General features: G+C 49.2%; 1 protein-coding gene across 5 annotated transcripts in view; it reads left to right on the top strand.

The window, feature by feature from the left end:
- SAFB2 (scaffold attachment factor B2) overlaps positions 1 to 18327 on the top strand; it is a 28464-nt gene extending 10137 nt beyond the window's left edge. For 3 of the 5 annotated variants that reach the window (XM_052642544.1, XM_052642546.1, XM_052642545.1), the window contains exons 8-21: positions 310 to 359; positions 867 to 967; positions 3549 to 3698; positions 3787 to 3899; positions 7362 to 7492; positions 8791 to 8882; positions 11533 to 11669; positions 12591 to 12881; positions 13785 to 13925; positions 15025 to 15067; positions 15945 to 16075; positions 17446 to 17558; positions 17677 to 17743; positions 17999 to 18327. In XM_052642544.1, coding sequence (XP_052498504.1) covers positions 310 to 359; positions 867 to 967; positions 3549 to 3698; positions 3787 to 3899; positions 7362 to 7492; positions 8791 to 8882; positions 11533 to 11669; positions 12591 to 12881; positions 13785 to 13925; positions 15025 to 15067; positions 15945 to 16075; positions 17446 to 17558; positions 17677 to 17743; positions 17999 to 18125 — 1687 coding nt within the window. In that variant the 3' untranslated portion in view covers positions 18126 to 18327. Of the gene's footprint in view, positions 1 to 309; positions 360 to 866; positions 968 to 3548; positions 3699 to 3786; positions 3900 to 7361; positions 7493 to 8790; positions 8883 to 11532; positions 11670 to 12590; positions 12882 to 13784; positions 13926 to 14836; positions 14999 to 15024; positions 15068 to 15944; positions 16076 to 17445; positions 17559 to 17676; positions 17744 to 17998 lie in introns of those variants that run through there. The other 2 variants (XM_052642548.1, XM_052642549.1) reach the window with 2 other exon arrangements.
- Positions 18328 to 18598: the final 271 nt, after the last annotated feature.

Here is an 18598-nt window from a genome sequence, read left to right on the forward strand (position 1 = left end):
CTCTAAAGAATGTTTGATTTCTCTTTGTGTATTTTTAATGGGTGATTTCAATTCCTTTTGTTTTCCTCAACCTGCTATGGTTGTGCTCTTAAATTGTTAAGTGTTATCGTCAGCTAAATAGAATTGATTTTTAAGAATCTGACATTGTATTGGGGGGGTGAGATTTCCAATATAAGCTTGCGAAGGTGCCTGTTAAAATTTTATTTCTGACTAATTTTCTGGTAGGTATTCAGTCTTAGCATATATCATACTTTTGATTTAGTTCTCTTTATTTTTTCCTGTACAAGTAATACTAACTTTTATCTCTAGCTCTTTTAAGGAAGAAAAAGATATAAAGCCAATCGTTAAAGATGAAAAAGGTATGATTCAACTTACATGTCAGGGAGTCACCTTCGGATCTCTTATTTTGGGAGGGAGGGGTCTGTAGGAATCCACAATTTGGATCCAGTACTTGGTTTTATTATGGATTACGGGAATTAATCAGCTAGCTAATTGTATCTTGAGAGACTAATTTTTAAATGTTGATGAGCTTTTGAATGTATGTTTTTGTTGAGACTCATTTATGGAATGGTAGAAGTCCTTTTATAGGACAGGTATTTTTCTACCTGTAAAATGATAGAATTTTAGAAACTGCTATCTTGGTCATGAGCTGATCATTGAATGCCATTTCAGTTTGTAACTGGCATAGGTGTGATTATTCCTCGAGTAAGAAAATTGAGTTTTTGTGATATAGATTTTTCATTTTCTGTCCCATGTGTTGGCAGTAATTGAATTCTTGACTCAGAGGAATCAAGGTTGGATTGCGTTAGGGTTTAAGAGAGGGCTGCAGTCTCAGGAGGCCAAGCATAATCATCTCCCTCCTGCAGGTCGAATCAGCAATAGCTCTGGAAGGAATCTATGGGTCAGTGGACTGTCTTCCACAACTCGGGCAACAGATCTGAAGAACCTCTTCAGCAAATATGGAAAGGTACGCTCCCCTAATGTGCTACCACCCGCCTGGTCTTGGCATATTGGTTTTCATTTCCAGTTGGGGAAAAGAAATAGACAAGAACAAAAACTTGGAGGTAAGCGGAACATAACCAGTTGTGGGTAGTAAACCTTATCTCCTGGTTGAGAGTGGATGACAGGCGGAGCAGACAGCTTATAGGTGCTGCTCAGAAAAGGTGTGTAAAACTACAGTCTCCGTGTCCCTGCTGTGCTTTGCAGCTTCTTCTGAACAAACTGTCTTTTAGCCAATACCAGACTGGAAACTGGGACTTCCCTGGTGGCCTAGTGGTTAGGAATCTTCCTGCCAATGCAGGGGACACAGGTTCGATCCCTGATCTGGGAAGATTCCACGTGCTGTGGGGCAATTAGAAAAAAACACTGGCAGCTGGCATGCTGAGATTTTCCCCCTTAACAGTAAGTGAAGAGTTGGTCTCCGTATATCTTCTAGCATCTTAAGTGCATAATTGGAGAATTTGAACAGGATGGTGGCTTAAAAATAAATCAACTCCCGGTCATGGAGGCAGGAGGAAAATATTACAATTCAGAAACTTCTGAGGAATGTTTAAGAACGATTCTGTTGTTGTGGAATTAGCTAAAGAAGCAATCTCCTGGTCTCCTGGGGGTCCGTGGTGGGTGGTAGATGTCAGCAGGGTACCACTCAGCAGGAGGTGGCAGGGGTTCCAGGTTGCTGTGCCATCCTGACTGCCCGGTCATCATTCCTTTGCTCAGGGCTTTGTTCCTCGATGAGAAATTAGGCACTGAAGCGGACAAGACCCTGAAGAAGCATTTGGAAGGATGTAAAACGCTACTATGCCAAAACCTATTTATTAACTTATTTACAGTCAGGCACTGGGCTTCTCTTGATGACTCAGTTGGTAAAGAATCCACCTGCAACGCAGGAGACTGATTTGATTCCTGGGTCGGGAAGATCCGCTGGAGAAGGGATAGGCTACCCATTCCAGTATTCTTGGGCTTCTTTTGTGGCTTAGCTGGTAAAGAATCCATCTGCAATGCGGGAGACCTGGGTTCAATCCCTGTGCTGGGAAGATACCCTGGAGAAGGGAAAGGCTACCCACTCCAGTATTCTGTCCTGGAAAATTGCATGGAGTCTCAAAAGAGACATGACTGAACGACTTTCACTGATTGTAAAGCTGAAACAGATAACAAGGCATTGTTCTAGGTCTTAACATCGATGGAAAATAACTTACTGCAACATGTCATATGTATTTATTTTTAAGTATATTGAAGATTACCGCCTGCCATCATTGTGTGGTAGAAAGACCTAATTTAGACTTGGAAGGTGGAGTCAGTGATTTATCACTGAGGATGTGACATTTAGGCCAAGACCTGAGTGTTGAGTGTGCCTGGCCGTTGGACCAAGGCAGCAGGAAGGCCCTGAAGTGGGACTGGGTGTACAGTGGAACTGGGACTGGGTTGTGCAGACGGAGGCTTGATCCGCAAGAAGCTTGATGGCTGGGGGCGGGAATCGGGGAAGGGGCGCCGACAGGGAACTGGGAGCTTTCTGTGGTGTCGTTCTCTCTTGGGCTTACCTGCCGTTAGAAGTGATGCCTTGACATGGCTAACTAGTTGGATGGAATGCTCAAATGACCCAGCCCCTCACCTTGAGGAGAGGGGAGAAAGCAGAACTTCATCTCTGATGTGAGAACTGACATCTGTGTCCCTCTCAGCAGAGGCTCTTTGCCTTTTGGCCCTGTATGGGGTGCTTTGGACATATCGGGGCTTCCGTTGGCAGGGTGGGCAGTGGTTCTCTATCCCCATGTGGAAAACCATGAATGTCAGGGTCTGCTGGGACCCTAGGGGGAGCATGGGTCCCCTCACCATCTTAGAGCTGGATACAGGAGGTCCAGAGAGAGGAGCAAACTTGTTCTCGTTGACCAACTGAGTCAGAGGAGGTCAGAGCCGAAGCCCAGGCTCATGTGTCTCAGGCTCTCTGTGTGTCCCAACTGCCACTTCGAATGTCCTCTGGGAATATTTACATTTGACATGAGCATTGGTATGGTGGACTTTAAATCTGTCATCTTGCTCTGTGCCATGTTTTTTTTTGGGGGGGGAGTGGCTTGTACCTGTTTTATCTGCTTGACTTTGCATTACGTGTTTTTGATGATATATGACTAATTAGCTGTATCTGGTATATGTGACTAGTTTGCATTCTGATTCCTTCGATTATCTATTAGAGTTTTTTCTTGTGTCTTGATGTGGGCATTCATTGCAATAAACTTTCCCCTTAGACCTTCTTTTGCTGCATCTTCTATTTCCAGTTTCATTTGTCTCGAGATTACTGAAGTTGTGGTTACTGACGTCTGTCTTTAGCTTTTCTTATTTATATTGTCATTGTGAGAGTTGATCTTGTATCAAAAGCTGTTGTATTTTGATAGGTCAGGATTAATTAGAAGTACTTTAATATATCCTTGCAAGGAACAACAATTTCAGAAAAGTGCAAACAAGTAGAAATAATTCTGATGATCAATTAATTGCAGGTAATTTTTGACACATAGTGTGGTTATTTTTATGAGAAAATTAGAGTACCCTTTCTCATGAAGGTTGTTGGAGCCAAAGTGGTGACCAATGCCCGCAGTCCTGGGGCCCGGTGCTATGGGTTTGTCACCATGGCAACATCTGACGAGGCCACAAAGTGTATCAGCCATCTCCACAGAACTGAGCTTCATGGAAGGATGATCTCTGTTGAGAAGGTAAGGCCGTCCTTGCTGCTGGAACTTGCAGGATTCACAGGCCAGAAGACCTGGTCCCTGAGCCATTTCTATCTATGTTGTGTTTTAGGCCAAAAACGAACCTTCTGGGAAAAAGCTGTCTGACAGAAAAGAGTGCGAAGTGAAGAAGGAAAAATTGTCTAGTGTTGACAGACATCATTCAGTGGAGATCAAAGTTGAAAAGTAAGGTGCTTTTTAAAAACCTTTCTTTTGGGAGGACGGCAAGTGGCAGCCGCTGGGTCACCAGCTCCTCATTTAAATCTCAGGTGGTTTTGCATCTTAATATTCATGTTCAAATCGCTGAGCCAGCAATTTGCTGTGATAAAGAATCCGCCTGCCAATGCAGGAGATGTGGGTTCGATCCCTGGGTCAGGAAGATCCCCTGGAGGAGGAAGTAACAAACCACTCCAGTATTCTTGCTTGGAAATTCCCATGGACACAGGAGCCTGGCAGGCTACATGCAGTTCATGGGGTTGCAAAGAGTCAGACACGATTGAGCGCAGCATAGAGATTTATGTTCAAACAGGTTAGTTATCTGTTGAAACAGATAACAGACTAAAAGACCTTTCGGCAAGGCAGATTTGAACTGAGTGGGTCCACTTACACGGGGAGCTTTTTCAGGAGTAAATAACGACAGCACTGTGGGGCCGGAGTTGATTGAAACTGCAAATGTGGAACCATGTGGATAGGAAGGGCTGATTATGAAGTTATAAGTTGATTTCGACTATGTGATAGACCAGCACCCCAAACCCCATTGTTCAAGAGTCCATTCTTGACATTCTGAGCTGTTGCACAGCCTTCCAAACCTTGAAATCTTTCCTGATCCACATTGATTTTTGTGCAGTTCTTGTATTTTATCACAGTAACTACAGAAGCCCAGCTTTGCAAAGCCAGTGTTACCCAAAGGAGTATACCCTGATTTCATATTGAGATGAGTAACCAAAAGCTCCTAGTACACCTAGCATCTGACATATAGCGTATGTTTTTTTTCTTTTCAAAATTTAAAATATCCCAGAGCACTTGTGAGTTGACCCATCCTGGTGTACCTTGAACTATAGTTTGGGAACTGCAGGTCTGAGGTACTATTTTTATAAAGGAAGTGATCTGCATCTTTAATCAAGATGAAAACAAGGACAGATCTTTCAAAGCAGGCATTTCCTGTTGATACTTTTATCAAAACAGTAGGCTTATGTCTTTTGAGGAGGTAGACTGTTGACGTGCCTGACAGGGTGCCTTTCTTAGAAGGTTGAGTATCTGCCGTGAGTTTGTATTGGCAGCACAATTTATGCTCATTTCTAGGTCCACTTACACTCCAAAAGTTGACTCCTTCGCTGAGAATGTCAGTCTTCTATAATTCTATTCTTTTTTTTTGATGTAAGAACATTTATGGTTAAGTAAACATGCTTAAGGGCAAAATTATATTCATAAGTTAAACTTAGTTTTTAAGGATGTTCTTGTTGATCTTTATTGGAAATGAAATACCCAAATTGGAATTCATAAACCCTGGAGAAATGCATGTCAGGTGAGCCTTTTTGTATTAGGGGTGAGATGGTAACTTTATCGGCAACTTCTCCGAAGAGACACATCCTGTCAGAGGTTCTGGAAACCAATTCTGGTAGAACACGGGAAGCCACGGGGGCAAGGAAGGGAGTGCAGGCCCCCTCAGTGAGCCCTTGTCAGGCGGATTCTGCAACCAGTGGAATGATGCTGTGAGGCCTGTGCTCTGCGTGGAAGGAGGCGCAGCTGGGAAAGGAGTGGAATGGGCCTGTGGCAAGCAGAGGCTCTCCCCCCGTATAGGGGCACTCAACTGGGTGACAAGCTTAAGTTGTTTGAAACCAGACTGCTCTCACATAGGTGATCTAGGAGCATTTTATAATTTGATTTTAATCTTACTCTTTCTTCAGTGGACACCCTTGTTGACCTTTTGTTTTGAGAATTTCTAGGTTTGGAAATCAGCATAAGGGACATAGAGAAGCTTTTCTTGAAGAGGGGGCTGGTCTTGGATGAGTTTTTATAAAATTGCCGTTTAGAAAGTGCACTCAGATGTCAAGTATAATGTCACTACCCAGGGCTGACACTTTTGGTGTATGTATGCATCTAGTGTTTTAGAAATTGCTTTTTAGGAAATTCCTTGCTGGTCCAGTGGTTAGGACTCTTGTGTTTTTACCGCCAATGGCCCAGGTTTAGTCCCTAGCCAGGGAACGAAGATCCCACAAGACATACAGTGCAACCAAAAAAAAAAAATAGAAGAAGAAAAGAAATCACTTAACTTTGTGATACTGAGAAGTCCCATTGTGTCTAAGAGGTGGCATGTGAGTCTGGAACAAGTAGGAGGCATCTCCTTTCAAGATGTCTTTTAGGTCTCCTGGGAGGGAGAGGGTTCCCACACCGAGTGGAAGAAGCATGTCAAAGGCGTTTCCTGGGGACTTCTCTTGCAGTCACATAGTGACCAGGAAGCAATCTCTAGTCTGTCAGAGGAGAACCAGGTGAATAACAGGACTGTGGTGCAGCAGGCGAAAGGACCCACATCTGTGCAGTGTGTCTACACAGCTTGATGGGCAGAGCATGGGTTGGAAGGTGTGATAGGGCAGCACAAGGAGCATCCTGCTGTGTCAGTCTTAAGGAGCTTAGAGTATCACTGGAGGGCGTCATGGTTATAGGAACATGCATGTAAAGCCAGGAGAGGTGGAGCCACGTGATTGACAGTAAAGGCATCCGTGGTGGCTGTCTCAGGGTGCAGACTTGAGCTGTATCTATAGTGTTTTGTGTTTTAAAGGGAAAGTAGTACATTACAAGCATTTAGAGTGAATGGTTCCAATTAAAGATGATAGCTTCATGCGTGAAGTTTAGGAGCAAGGAAGGGTGAGCTGAGGGGCGCCTAGGAGAGGACTCCTCGGGCCTCCCACACTCTGCCTGGTTGGTGAGAAGAGAGGGCAGGGGGTGCCTGTTAGCAGACCTCATGGGGCCTGGTTTTCCCAGCCTGGACCCTAGCATGCAGCGGGCGTTCAGTAAGTGTGGACTGAGACGAACACCAGTAGAGGATGTGGGAGACTGTTTGAATGGCACCCGTGAGGTACTTGACTGCTTAGCAGGAGATTGCCTTCAGTTGAAACAGTACTAACGGCTTTCATGTTTGCTGGCACATCACATGGTGTTGAGCCTCCCCCGAGTGTGGTGGTCCAGGTGGGAACCGCTGCTTCAGGCGGCGGCACCACCCATCCTTGTGCTGAACCTCCATTCGGTTTTACATTCTACTTATTGGGGAAAGTGTTTTTTTCCTACAAAAAATAAAAATAATATTCCACAAATACAAAAGGAAGCATTTGAAATTAGTCTTTAACAGGCTTTTCTATACAGTTGGGATGTTTCTATGTCTGCTTATGGGTCTATTGATGTACTGGTGCATTTAGCATTCGGGGAAAACACCCTGTGAGCCTTCAGTATCATCCAGCAGGTTTCTAGGTGTAGCAGGGAACTTCAGTGGGAAGGGGCTGTATCTGAAGAGGGTATTATCTTTCCCATGGTTTTCAAATAATTCTACCCCTTTGACTGCCAGCGGACAGGTTTGCTGTGTGTGAAAGAATGACCTGCTCCTGTGGGACTCTCAGGGGTTCAGGTGTGGTAACTTTGTTTCTTTGTACACAGAACCATCATTAAGAAGGAAGAGAAGATGGAGAAAAAGGAGGAAAAAGACCCTGAAGACATTAAAAAGGAAGAGAAAGATGAAAACGAGCTGAAATCAGGACCTGAAAATCGGTCCAGAGTCACGAAATCAGGTGATGAGTGTTATGTGTTGACAAGACGGGAAGAGATGGCAAGGGTGGTGAGTGGGCGTGTGGAGCGAGGGCCTAGCAGGTGCCCTTTGCTGAGCTGAGTTGAGTACGGGAAGTGCTGAGAGTACCAGAGCCTCGGCGATGAAGTGGCTGAAGGGAGCTTGTCTGCAGCATCAGAGACCCAGAGCTTTCCTGGTCAGGGTCTGTGTTGATCGGTGGCTCAGTGACCTGGGTATTTGCTTTTTCTGAGTCTCTGGCAGAATAAAGTGCGGGATTTGCAAGAGCCAGGTGCCCTGGGTTCATGTGACTGATTCCGTGAGATTCTGCTCTTCTGTCATCAAGTTTTTCCTGCATTTATGTTAACACTAGATATAGTTTTTTTTTTTTTTTAAAGGGAAAAATAGAAAACAGAAGTCTCAGGGTGTACACCCGTTGCACCATTGCAGCAGCCACACGTGGGGCACTTCACCTCTGTTGTCATTTTATCAACGTTGATTGTGCTCTGACCTTCAGGTTTGCATGAGTCCACAGAGCACTTTGTTGAAAAAATAAAACCAACGTGTGCACCCTCCCCCTCCCCACCCCCCCAATAAAACAAACAAAACCCAGCCATCTGGAGCCTGGGAATTTGATATAGCACATTACAAGTTACATCTCAAATGTTTGGGATAATTTGCCAGCAGTTTCAAGACAGGCTTATTTTTTAAGATGTTCCTCAAGTATTGTAAATGTCCCTAAATCAGTAATTGTTGGGGTGGTTAGAGCCTGCTAATTGTGTTGTTGAGAGAAAATCAGTTTGGAAGCCTTCATTGTGGGAGATGAATGAGGGGAGCTCACCCATCTGGCAGGGCGCATGAGCCTGCAGGCAGCATCTGACATGGAATATGGGGGCCTGGGTTGTGCAGAGCTCCCCAAGATGTGTAGGCGGAACACACGTCCGATTGGGTTCACCTTGAAGCTGCTGGGGTTTAGTGTGGGGGTGAAGGAAGCCCGCAGGTGGCAAATGTTTGCACCCATATTGCAGAATGCACTTTGATCCTCATTTATGCCGTAAGATTCAAACAGATCACCCCAGATAAGTAAAGGCCAGTCGGGGGACACCAGCCACTTCACACCCAATGTTGCCATGTCAGCAGCGCTTTTTATCACATCGGAGAGGCAAGTAGGGGCACCAAGGCTCCAGAGCTTAGCAGCAGTCCATGGAAGGCGTGTCCAGAGCCCCCAGTCAGCCTGGGGCCCACCTGTGGTCGGGGAGGGAGGGTGTCGACATGTGTTCATAGATGGTGTGTTTTTTCCTGAAGGAAGCAGAGGAATGGAACGAACTGTTGTGATGGATAAATCCAAAGGGGAGCCTGTCATCAGTGTGAAAACCACAAGCAGGTCAAAGGAGAGAGTGAGTATTGCCCCTGCCTTCTCGAGTCCCGCCGGTTCCAGTGACGGTTTAACAACCACATTGATTTGTGTTACGAGAACAGCATTGTTTCACCCTTGAAATGTTAAGGTTCTTTGAAGTACTTAGGAGACATGTTGCTATTAATAACTAGACTGTGCACAGACATGGATTAGGTTCTGAAACTTACTCTGAAACAGTCCTTAACTATGTTTGTAGCCCATAAACAAGTTGACCCTTTGCCAGTCCTGTTATTCTATACCATCTTCCAGGAGAGCTGATTCATGAACTGGATAGAATGGGCAAGGCCTAGGGCTTGTCAGGCTGGAAGGCAGGTTCTGCTCATTTTCTGTAGCTGTTTTTCTAGTTTTTTATTAAATTAACCAAAAAGACAAGTTGAGCCCACCTGCCTCTCTTCCATGATCAGAGAGTGAGCTCCGTTGCCTCTGTGGCCTGCACCACAGGACAAGCTGATTGCTTCTTATTTTACTTTTTCTACTCTGGCAAACTGAACCCTTTGCTTCCCAGCTGAAGGTTCTAACTAAAACATTAGCGAGGAGAGCAGCGCCCTTTTAGTGAATACAGAGCTAGCAGTGTTCACCCAAGAGCACTTTATGATGTTGAGGCTTAATATTGAAATAAGCACTTGGGGTCCATAAAGCGGCAGTTCCCAATGCTGTGTTCCTCTGAGGAGAATGATAAAATACAGAGAAAAACCAAGGAAGGCCAATAATCTCACCAGCCAGATAACTCTGATGTTAAACAAATAAAAATGTAAACTTGATGAGAAATACAACTAGTACAGAAAGAGATGAGGTAAGCAAAGCGGAAGCCTCCACTCTGCATGGGCCCCTCTCAGCGGCCAGTGCACCTGCCACTTGCATATCTACACGTACAGCACCATGGGGCCTGGGCCTCCTGGGAGTTGCTGTGCACATCGCTGCTGTCTTGTGAAGCTTTATATATGAGACAAAAAGGTCGGCTTTAAAGTTCAAATTTCGAAGTGATTATAGATTCATAGGAAGTTGTCAGAGATAGTACAGAGGTCCCAAGAACCTGCCGGGTGGCTCGGTCCCAGTTAACTGTGGAGGTGGGGCAGCACCAGGACAGTTTGTCAGCAGTGTAGACTTGAGTCCTGCCACTTGAGTCCACGTGCACACCTGGTCCCTCAGCACAGAGGTCTCCTCCTAGACACCCCTGTAACGTTGCCCACCCCGCCAGTCCATCCCCAACGCTGGAAGCCTGTGAGAGGTTTTTTTTGTCACCAGCATGGTGTCCTGAAAATGTGTGTATGAAATCATACAACCATGACCTTGAGATTGGTCTTTGCCCTCAGCATAGTATCCCTGAAATCCACCCAGGTGTGTGTGGGGGCGGGTGTCCTTTTCCTGGTAAAGCTTTACTACTGAGCTGTGGGTGTACCATGGTCATTTTGACCAAGTCCCCTGCTGATGGACACTGGGCTGTCTCCACGTCCCCTCTGGACGCAGCATTGGTGGGTATGCCATTTGTCAGGGCAGGTCCAGAGCTGCAGACACATTGTTTGTTGTGGTAGATGCTCATTGAGTGCCCTTCAGAAAGGTTATGGAGGACACTGGCATGTGCCAGGCCACTAAAAAGTGCCTAGGGCAGGCTGTGGACCCGGGAACCCAATGTGAGACACACACCTCTCCCCTTGCCACTGCCACGCCATCCTCCCCAGCAGATGACATCTGTACCTCAGGATGTAAGCCGTCTGTCCTTCCCTTCTCCAACCTGCAGTGTGTGCTCAGACTCCCAGTTCTGCCCTCCTTGCAGATCATTGCGGTGTTTGGGGTTGTGAACCTGTCCTTGTAATGAGTGTGGACAGGTCTCCTCTGTATCCCCTCCTTTTTTTTCCCTCTTCAGTAAAATGTTTGGTTATGACCTTTCACTTTCTTTCTTTTGGATTGCTTTGTTTTTCGTTGATATTTTGCCCCTCTGTGAGCTAGTTAAGAAAAGACTGCTGAGGAGCTTTTTAAAAAACGTATCCCAGGCTCCTTCCCTGGGAATTGTGAGGCAGTGGGTCCACAGGAGGCCCTGGGTTCTGAGTTACACAAAACCCTCCAGGAGAGGCTGGCTTGTGGCCATTGTGGGAGCCCCAGCCTTGGAGAGCCTCAGAATGGAAATCATTTGTCAGTGTTTCTTGCCTTCTCCCAGAAATGGAAGAGCACAGAAGTGCTCACAGTACTCTGCTTTATCTGGAGTGCTGGTTTACACTTGTGGGCCTTTGGCTTGCTCTGTATGGAGGCCTGCTGCCTGAGCCCTGAACCAGCAGTCGAGGGGTGACCCCACCGAGCAGAGGGATTGCTGCAGTGGCTTGTGCGCCTGCCCTGTGCCTCTGGGGAGCCTGGTTTTGCTGTAGATAATGCAGAGCGCTTGGCTCTGTGATTTCAGAGAAACTGCTTGCTGAGGTTTTACTCTACTCCTTCTCTTTCATTAATGCCCTTTGCAAGATTTGAAAGCAAGGCTGTAGCATCAAAACTCACACAGTGAGGCAACCTGTGCTGGGGCCTCCCTGTAAACCCCAGGGGACCCAAGGTTCTTACTCTAGTCCAGACATGCTAATTCCACTTGCCTCCTATGTTTGTCATCATCATTTTCCTGACATTAATAAGCCGATTTTGGTCAACAGAGCTCAAAGAGTCAGGATCGCAAGTCAGAAAGCAAGGAGAAGAGAGACATCCTGTCGTTTGATAAAATCAAAGAACAGAGGGAGCGAGAGCGCCAGAGGCAGCGGGAGCGGGAGATCCGAGAGACAGAGAGGCGGCGGTGAGCGGGGTCTCTTTTCGGGGGGGATTGCCCTTCCTCCCAAGCCAGTAGCCTGGGCTTGCTGGCCTCCTGCTGTCCATGCTGCACCCACCCACCCCACGACATAGTCGTCCCAGTGCAGTCGTCCAAGCCTGTTTCTGCTCAGCAGCATCTCCTCTGGCTGAAGTTGTGCCCTGGCCCAGGTAGCACGCGTACGCAGGCCACCTGTGGCTTTGACAGAGGAGGGTCTCTGGGGTTGAGACCTCAGTTTTCCCCACCAGACTGGATCAACAGCTTCTCCAGTTTGTGCCCTTGGTGTAGAGCCTTCCCTGGTGCCCTGGGAGCGAGTGAGGAGAGCAGGGGGGCATCCCCAGCTCCTTTGCCAGCTCCTATGTGTGGTGGCTGAGGGGCAAGACCTATGATTCCTTCACTGGTGCCTGGCTTTCTCCTGTCCCCACACCATCTTAGGTCCCTTTCAAAATGCCACGTGTTAAACGTACACCCTCGGAGAGGGAAAGGGTGACAGAAAGGAGCATGAGTTGCCTCTGAAGGAGAGTGGCTGTCATCCGTGTCTCCAGGGTTTTATCTGCTCAGGAACTTCAGGGTAGCGGTTATCCTTTGCTTTCTTTACTTTTCTGCCGTTTACCTGTGGTTTCATTCTGGTGCTCTTTGAGCAGGTCCTCCTGGTCTGGACCTGAGGCTCTGTGTCCACTCGCCATCATCCCTCCCTCCCAGCTCACCCTGGTTTTGCTAGTTAGAGAAGGGAAAAGGATGAAGTTTGGGGTTTCTGGATGATCAGAGCAGTTCAAGGGGCGGGATGGAGCCTGTGAGGGGGCAGCCAGGTCACGTCCAGGAGCTTGATGTGTCCAGGCTCCCTCCGAGGACCTCGGTGCCCAGGCGCCACCATGTGGGAAAGTCAGGGTGGCCTTCCTGTGTCTGCAGAGAGCGTGAGCAGCGGGAGCGGGAACAGCGCCTGGAGGCCTTCCACGAGGGCAAGGAGAAGGCGCGGCTGGAGCGGGAACGCGAGCAGCTTGACCGCCAGTGGCAGCGCCTGGAGCGGGAGCGCCTGGAGCGTGAACGGCTGGAGCGGGAGCGGGAGCGCGTGGAGCGGGAGCGCCGGCGTGAGCAGGAACGTATCCAGCGGGAGCGTGAGGAGCTGCGGCACCAGCAGGAGCAGCTACGCTATGAGCAGGAGCGGCGGTCGGTGGTCAGGAGGCCCTACGACATTGGGCGGTAAGGCCACAGCCAGAGCGGGGTGTGGCTGCGTCCACCTTGGTGTGGGGAGTTGGGAGTGCTGAAGATGGACACCTGGGCAGAGCTCGTAGCTGCCGCCTCCGCAGCTAGTAGAGTATCTCCAGAGCTGCCACTTGCTGGAGGCTTGGTGATGCTGTTGCCTTGGCAGTCCTTTCATCGGCGCTGTGGTTCCTAGGGGAGCTTGACACTGTCTAGTGGGGAGGAGACAGGCAGGCATGCGTTAGGCTGTGTTCCCTGCCATCTCCTTCGGGCTCACATGTCCTCCCTGGAGTGAGAGTCACAGAGACGGTGCTGTGGAAAAGCAGGTTGCCTTCTTCTAAGAAAGGAGGTTTATCTCTCTCCGCCTTCTCTGAGCTGCTTAACTGATGGTCTCCCATCACCCCACCACCTTTGAGCCTAATTTTGTAGTAAAAATCAGGAAGAAGATAATTGGAGACCATCCCAAGTTGTGTGTAGTTCGCTGTCACCCGATCTAATTCCCTTTGCTTCTGAAAAGCGCGGAGAGAAGTTCAGATTACCATAGATGACGAGTTGGAAATGTGGTAACTTAGAACGTTGTTTCTGGAGAATCAAATATTTCATTTTACTTGCATTTGAGCTCTTTTGGGGATCAAGGTATTAACAGCCTTGTGATACAATTAGTTCACACAGTGGTTCTTCTTTCAGGACTGTCAAATGAGAATGCCAGGGTGCCTTTTGGTAGTTTGGGGTTTTTAATATATCAAATCAAAGCGATAATGACTGAATGTTTAGAGATTAGCCCTGTAGGACATTTTAAATGATACTGTGTCTGGAGAGAGCATTCCACTTCCACCCTCTTATTTTTTCCCATTCATTCTCTCTCATAAGTGAAATTTGCATCTTTTTTAAAATGAAAAACAGGCGAGATGACACCGGTTGGCCAGAAGGAAAGCGCATGGCCATGGAGGACAGGTACCGCCCGGACTTCCCTCGGCCTGATCACCGTTTCCACCACTTCGACCACCGTGACCGGGGCCGGTACCAGGAGCACGGAGCTGATAGGTCAGTGCCCCACCCCTCTCCAGCAGGGCTGGGTCTCCATCTCTTCTCGTGCTGGAGGTTCCTAGTGACCGCCATACGAGGGATTTAGAGAGAGACCTTGAGCGGGATGTGGGAATCGGTGGTCCCTTAGTGCATTTTCGCTTTGACTATGGGGAAGGCCTCATGGTGTGTGTTTTACGCACTATCCTCTTACGATACACGGCTCCCCGGCTCTGGGTTGCATAGCTCCCTGGGGTCTCCCTGGCCACTCTTCCTTCTTGTCCCTCCCCTGGCAGGAGCTGCACTGGAGCACAGGTCTTTGAGGAGGGGAGGGCATGGCCCAGCCTCCTTGTTCTCACAGATGAGGAAGTGGTTTAGAGAAAGGCCGTGACCCACTGGAGCCATCTGCAGGGGTCACTGACCCACATGGGGCCCGAGCCAGCCTACACCAAGGGGGCTGACTACAGGATGTGGCAGTGGCCCTCTCAGGCCTGCTTTGTGTTTTAAGGGTCTGGGGGTGTAATTTTTTTTGTCAGTGCCTCTTTAATGAAGACTATCTCATTTATTAGAAAGGCAGCCCCTGATTTTCCAGTTTAAGCATTCTCTCTTTAAGTTTCTCATTGCGCTCCCCCAGGCTGCATATCCTTGAGCCATTTCACTGCTCATTAGCTCCTCCATGAGGGAAGGGAGATGGGGGTGAAGACAGGCTGAGACACCACTCATTTATTTAATCATGGCTGGACTTGGTTTCTGATGTGTTAGTCACATGGGTCAGATCATACCAGAGGCTAAGACCACGAAGGCTCTCTTATTACCCAGTTTGTCACCAGGCCTCAGATTAATTTGGCATTGGCTTCATGGGTTGGGTCTCTACTTCTGAGACCCCTGTGAAGGATTTTAGTTCAGTAAAACCTTCCTCCCCACTTTCTTAGGCTCTGACTTCACTCCTACCCCCAGGGAGCTGTCAGCCAGCTCTTTTTTCAGGCCTGTCCATCAATTAATTGTTCTCATGTGGTGAAAGAGGATAAGTACCCCAGTTGTTGGACTCTTCCGTGTGGTCTGCAGCAGTGTCCGAGAGAGCCGTCAGCTGCCACTGGAATGAGATACCTCTGTTTTGCAGGAGGGAAGGTTCAAGGTCAGTGATGGGAGAGCGAGATGGGCAGGTGAGTAAAAGCCAGACCTCAGGCTGGGAGCGTGGCTGCTTCTGTGCAGTGGGCAGACGTGGACATTATATATATAGGGCTTGTTCTTCATCTTATTCAATAGGAAGTGAATAAAGAGGATTGATTGTCTGCTTATGTAGCGTGCCTTCCAGTCTAGACACGTGGGACCTCCCAAACAGGGGCTTAGCAGCCTGCTGGGGTCATTTAGCCTGTGTTTTAGGGTATCCCTGTCAGGTACTAGGGTGGTTGCCTCTGTCTGAGGGTCTGTGGGTGCCCTAGGGTGTCAGCTCAGAGGAGAGCGGATGCCACCCCCACGAGACAGGTGGGGGCAGCATCAGTGTCGTGGCTGTTTAAATGGGGTCGGGAGGCGGAGGGGGTGGTGAAAGAATATATAGCCTCCCTTGCTCCCAAGATGTGCTGACTTGCAGAGCACTGACTTGTTTGGCCAGGGCCGTTGAACCACTCCCAGCAGCACTGCTGGCTTCCAGGCCTCCACAGTACTGAGCTAGGGGTCTGAGGGCGCTGGCCTGCCCTAGTGGTGTAGGGGAAGCTTCCTGTCACCAGCAAGGAGCAGGTGTTGGTCATCTTCAGGGAAGACGGGTCTGAGTGATGCCTTGGTGGACCCAGAGTCTGGGACTGTCCTTGCTCACAGGGCCAGGGGGCCCTCTGCTGGTCCTTCATGTGCATCAGTGATGGAGCTTTAGGGGTGCTTGGGGTTCTCAAGTGAGGACGGGATCAAGAAGTGTCAGAAGGGGCCTGGGCATGGCCTCTTGGGTGGCAGGGTCTTCAGGCTGACCAAACCCAGAGGGTGGGCCTGCCACAGGCCTATCCAGGAACGGTGAGGCTGGAGTCGCCCTGTCCCTCTTGCGCCTTCCAGCACTACTCAGACGAGCGCCACAGCCATGGAGGACCACCAGAGCGCCACGCCCGCGACTCCCGAGACGCCTGGGGCGGCTACGGCTCCGACAAGAGGATGAGCGAGGGCCGGGGGCCGCCACCTCCACCCAGGTTAGCGGGCAGGCCACGCCAAGCCTCCCTGGGGGCATCACTGCCCTCACTTGGTCCCAGCTTGGCTTCTGTGTGAGGGATCCAGGTGTATGTGCCCACCAGCTCACCTGGAACAGTGTCAGCTCTAGGGGTGATGGTCCCTATCACAGGCCCCGGCTGCTGAAGCAGGTAGCCCTGAGGCTGTCTGAGGCTTGTCCCCTGTCAGTAGTAGAGAAGCTTCACTCGGCCCTGTGCTCCAGAGTGGTCTAGGTGTCTTGTCAGGCTGGTGACACAATCACCAGAAGTCTCTGCCACATCTCTAGGGGTGTTTCGGATATTGATCAAGACTAGGGTGCCAGTTGGATAGATAGTGACCTGCTTAACGCCGAGTTCTTTCAGGTTGTTCAGTCACTGTGTCTTCAGTGTAAAGGGGTGAGCTCATGCTCTGGCAGCAGGCTGTGTGGAGCTGTGTCACTGTGGGACCGGGTGGCTACTCCTGCACATGGGGACTGGGTTTGGATTGTCAGCTCCCAGGGTTTCTGTCTGAAACAGCTGTTTCAAGATACACTGTGCAGTTCGTTGTCGACGGTGCACAGTTGGATGGCTTTCAGTTGATCCATGGATCCATGCATCCATCCCACAACCCATTTCAGAGCATTTACATCACCCCCCAAAGAAGCCCCCATAAGCAGACCCTCCCCATCTCCCTGGCAACCACTAACCCACTTTCCCTCTCTCTGGACTGGCCTGTGCTGGACGTTTCCCATCAGTAGAATCACACACTGTCTGTCTGTGTCTGCTTCTCTCAGCGAGCAACATGTCCTCAAGGTGCATTTGTGTTGGAGAGAATGTCAGGGCTTTTCTCCTTTTCCAGGCTGATGAATCTCCCAGTGTATGGAGGGACCACATTTTTTGTATTTGTTCATGAATTAGTTAATGGACACTTTGGTGGTCTCCACTTTGGGGTGGTTGGTGTACAAGTTTTTGTGTAAATGCAGGTTTACCGGTCTCAGACACCTTGGAATGGAATCGCTGGGTCACATGGCCGTTCTGCATTTAATGTTTCAAGGGACCACTGTGCTATTTTCCAGTGGGGCTGCACTGTTTCACATTCCCAGCAGCCCGGTGTGAGGATCCCTGTGTCTGCATGTCCTCACCTGCACTTGGCACCATTGTCTGTCTTTTTGATAGTAGCCATCCTGACTGGTGAGGTGGTTGTGACGTTAGCTGTGCTGAAGACCTACTCATGTGCTTATTGGCCACATGTGTTTGTCTGGGGAAGTGTCTCTTCCTGTTCTTTGCCAGGAGGGCACAACCCCCCAGCCACAGCCACAGCCTCTTCCTGGAGGCATAGTGGGACCTTTGTGTGTCTGCCTTTTGTTTTGGCAAAGGGGTGGCCGTGACTGGTCGGAGCACAACCAGAGGCTGGAGGAACATCAGGAGCGCACCTGGCCGGGCACAGTGGACGCAGACACAGCAGGCCGGGAGCACTCGCGGTGGCAAGGTATGGGCTGACCCCCGCCTGCAGGTCTGGTAGGGCTTCTGGGCAGGGGCGGCCAGGGTTCCCCCAGCTTTCCCAGGGCTTCTGAGAAGGGAGTGTTAGACTCTTCCTTCTCTTCCAGGTGGTGAGAGGGGCCTGTCTGGACCCTCGGGCCCCGGGCACATGGCAGATCGGGGCGGAATATCGGGGTAAGTTTTGTCTGCCCGTAAAATAGATTTCTTCTCGCTCTTCAGTTCCTCTCACTTTCTGCATCCTTGATCAGCTTTCTGGTTGAGTGTTTTGAAAACACTCCCATAGCGGCCCTTCACAACTTTTGCAACTAACAGTCCTCCCCAGAAGGCAACCTGTGGTTGTGAATTTTCTCCTCTGGAAAGAGCCAGGGGGCTCTGAGCCTGCTGCTGCGAGGTGACATGATGAGAACACACACGTGCCTTTGTTCCTAGGCGAGGCGGCTTTGCACACAGCGGGCACACCCAAGGTGATGTGGTGCCTGCCGGAGGCCTCGACAGCGATGGACTGGCTGGCCAGGACCGGGGCAACAGAGACCCCCACTTCACCCGCCACTACTAGACCCCACCCCTCCACGCGTCCTGGTAGGCGGACAGATGTACTGTTGAACTCTTAGCAGAGTTAACCTTGAACTTGTGGAATCTTTTAAGAAGCAAAAGCAAATCCTGCCACCGTGTTGTAGCTCAATCCAATGTGAATTCACTTTTTTTTTTAAAAATAAATGTGTTCTTGTTCTGCCATTTTTAAGACAAGGTTTCTGTTACTGAGGCATTCCATTTTCCATTAATAAAAGTTTATGGTTCTCACCTGTGTATATGTATCGGTGATTACAGAGCAGAGAACAGGGTCAGCCCTCAGTGGCATCACTGTCTGTTTGGAAAGCAGAGGCTGGCTCACATTCCTGAATTCTCACAGCTCCTGTCCCCATCGTACAGAGAAGGAAACGGGTGCAGGGGTCACATTGCTCGCAAGAGTCCTAGAGCCCTTAGGTGGCAGAGCTGGGAAGGAATTAGGAATTCTTCACCAATGGGGAG

This window comes from Budorcas taxicolor, chromosome 7 (assembly GCF_023091745.1).
Source record: "Budorcas taxicolor isolate Tak-1 chromosome 7, Takin1.1, whole genome shotgun sequence".
NCBI lineage: Eukaryota > Metazoa > Chordata > Mammalia > Artiodactyla > Bovidae > Budorcas > Budorcas taxicolor.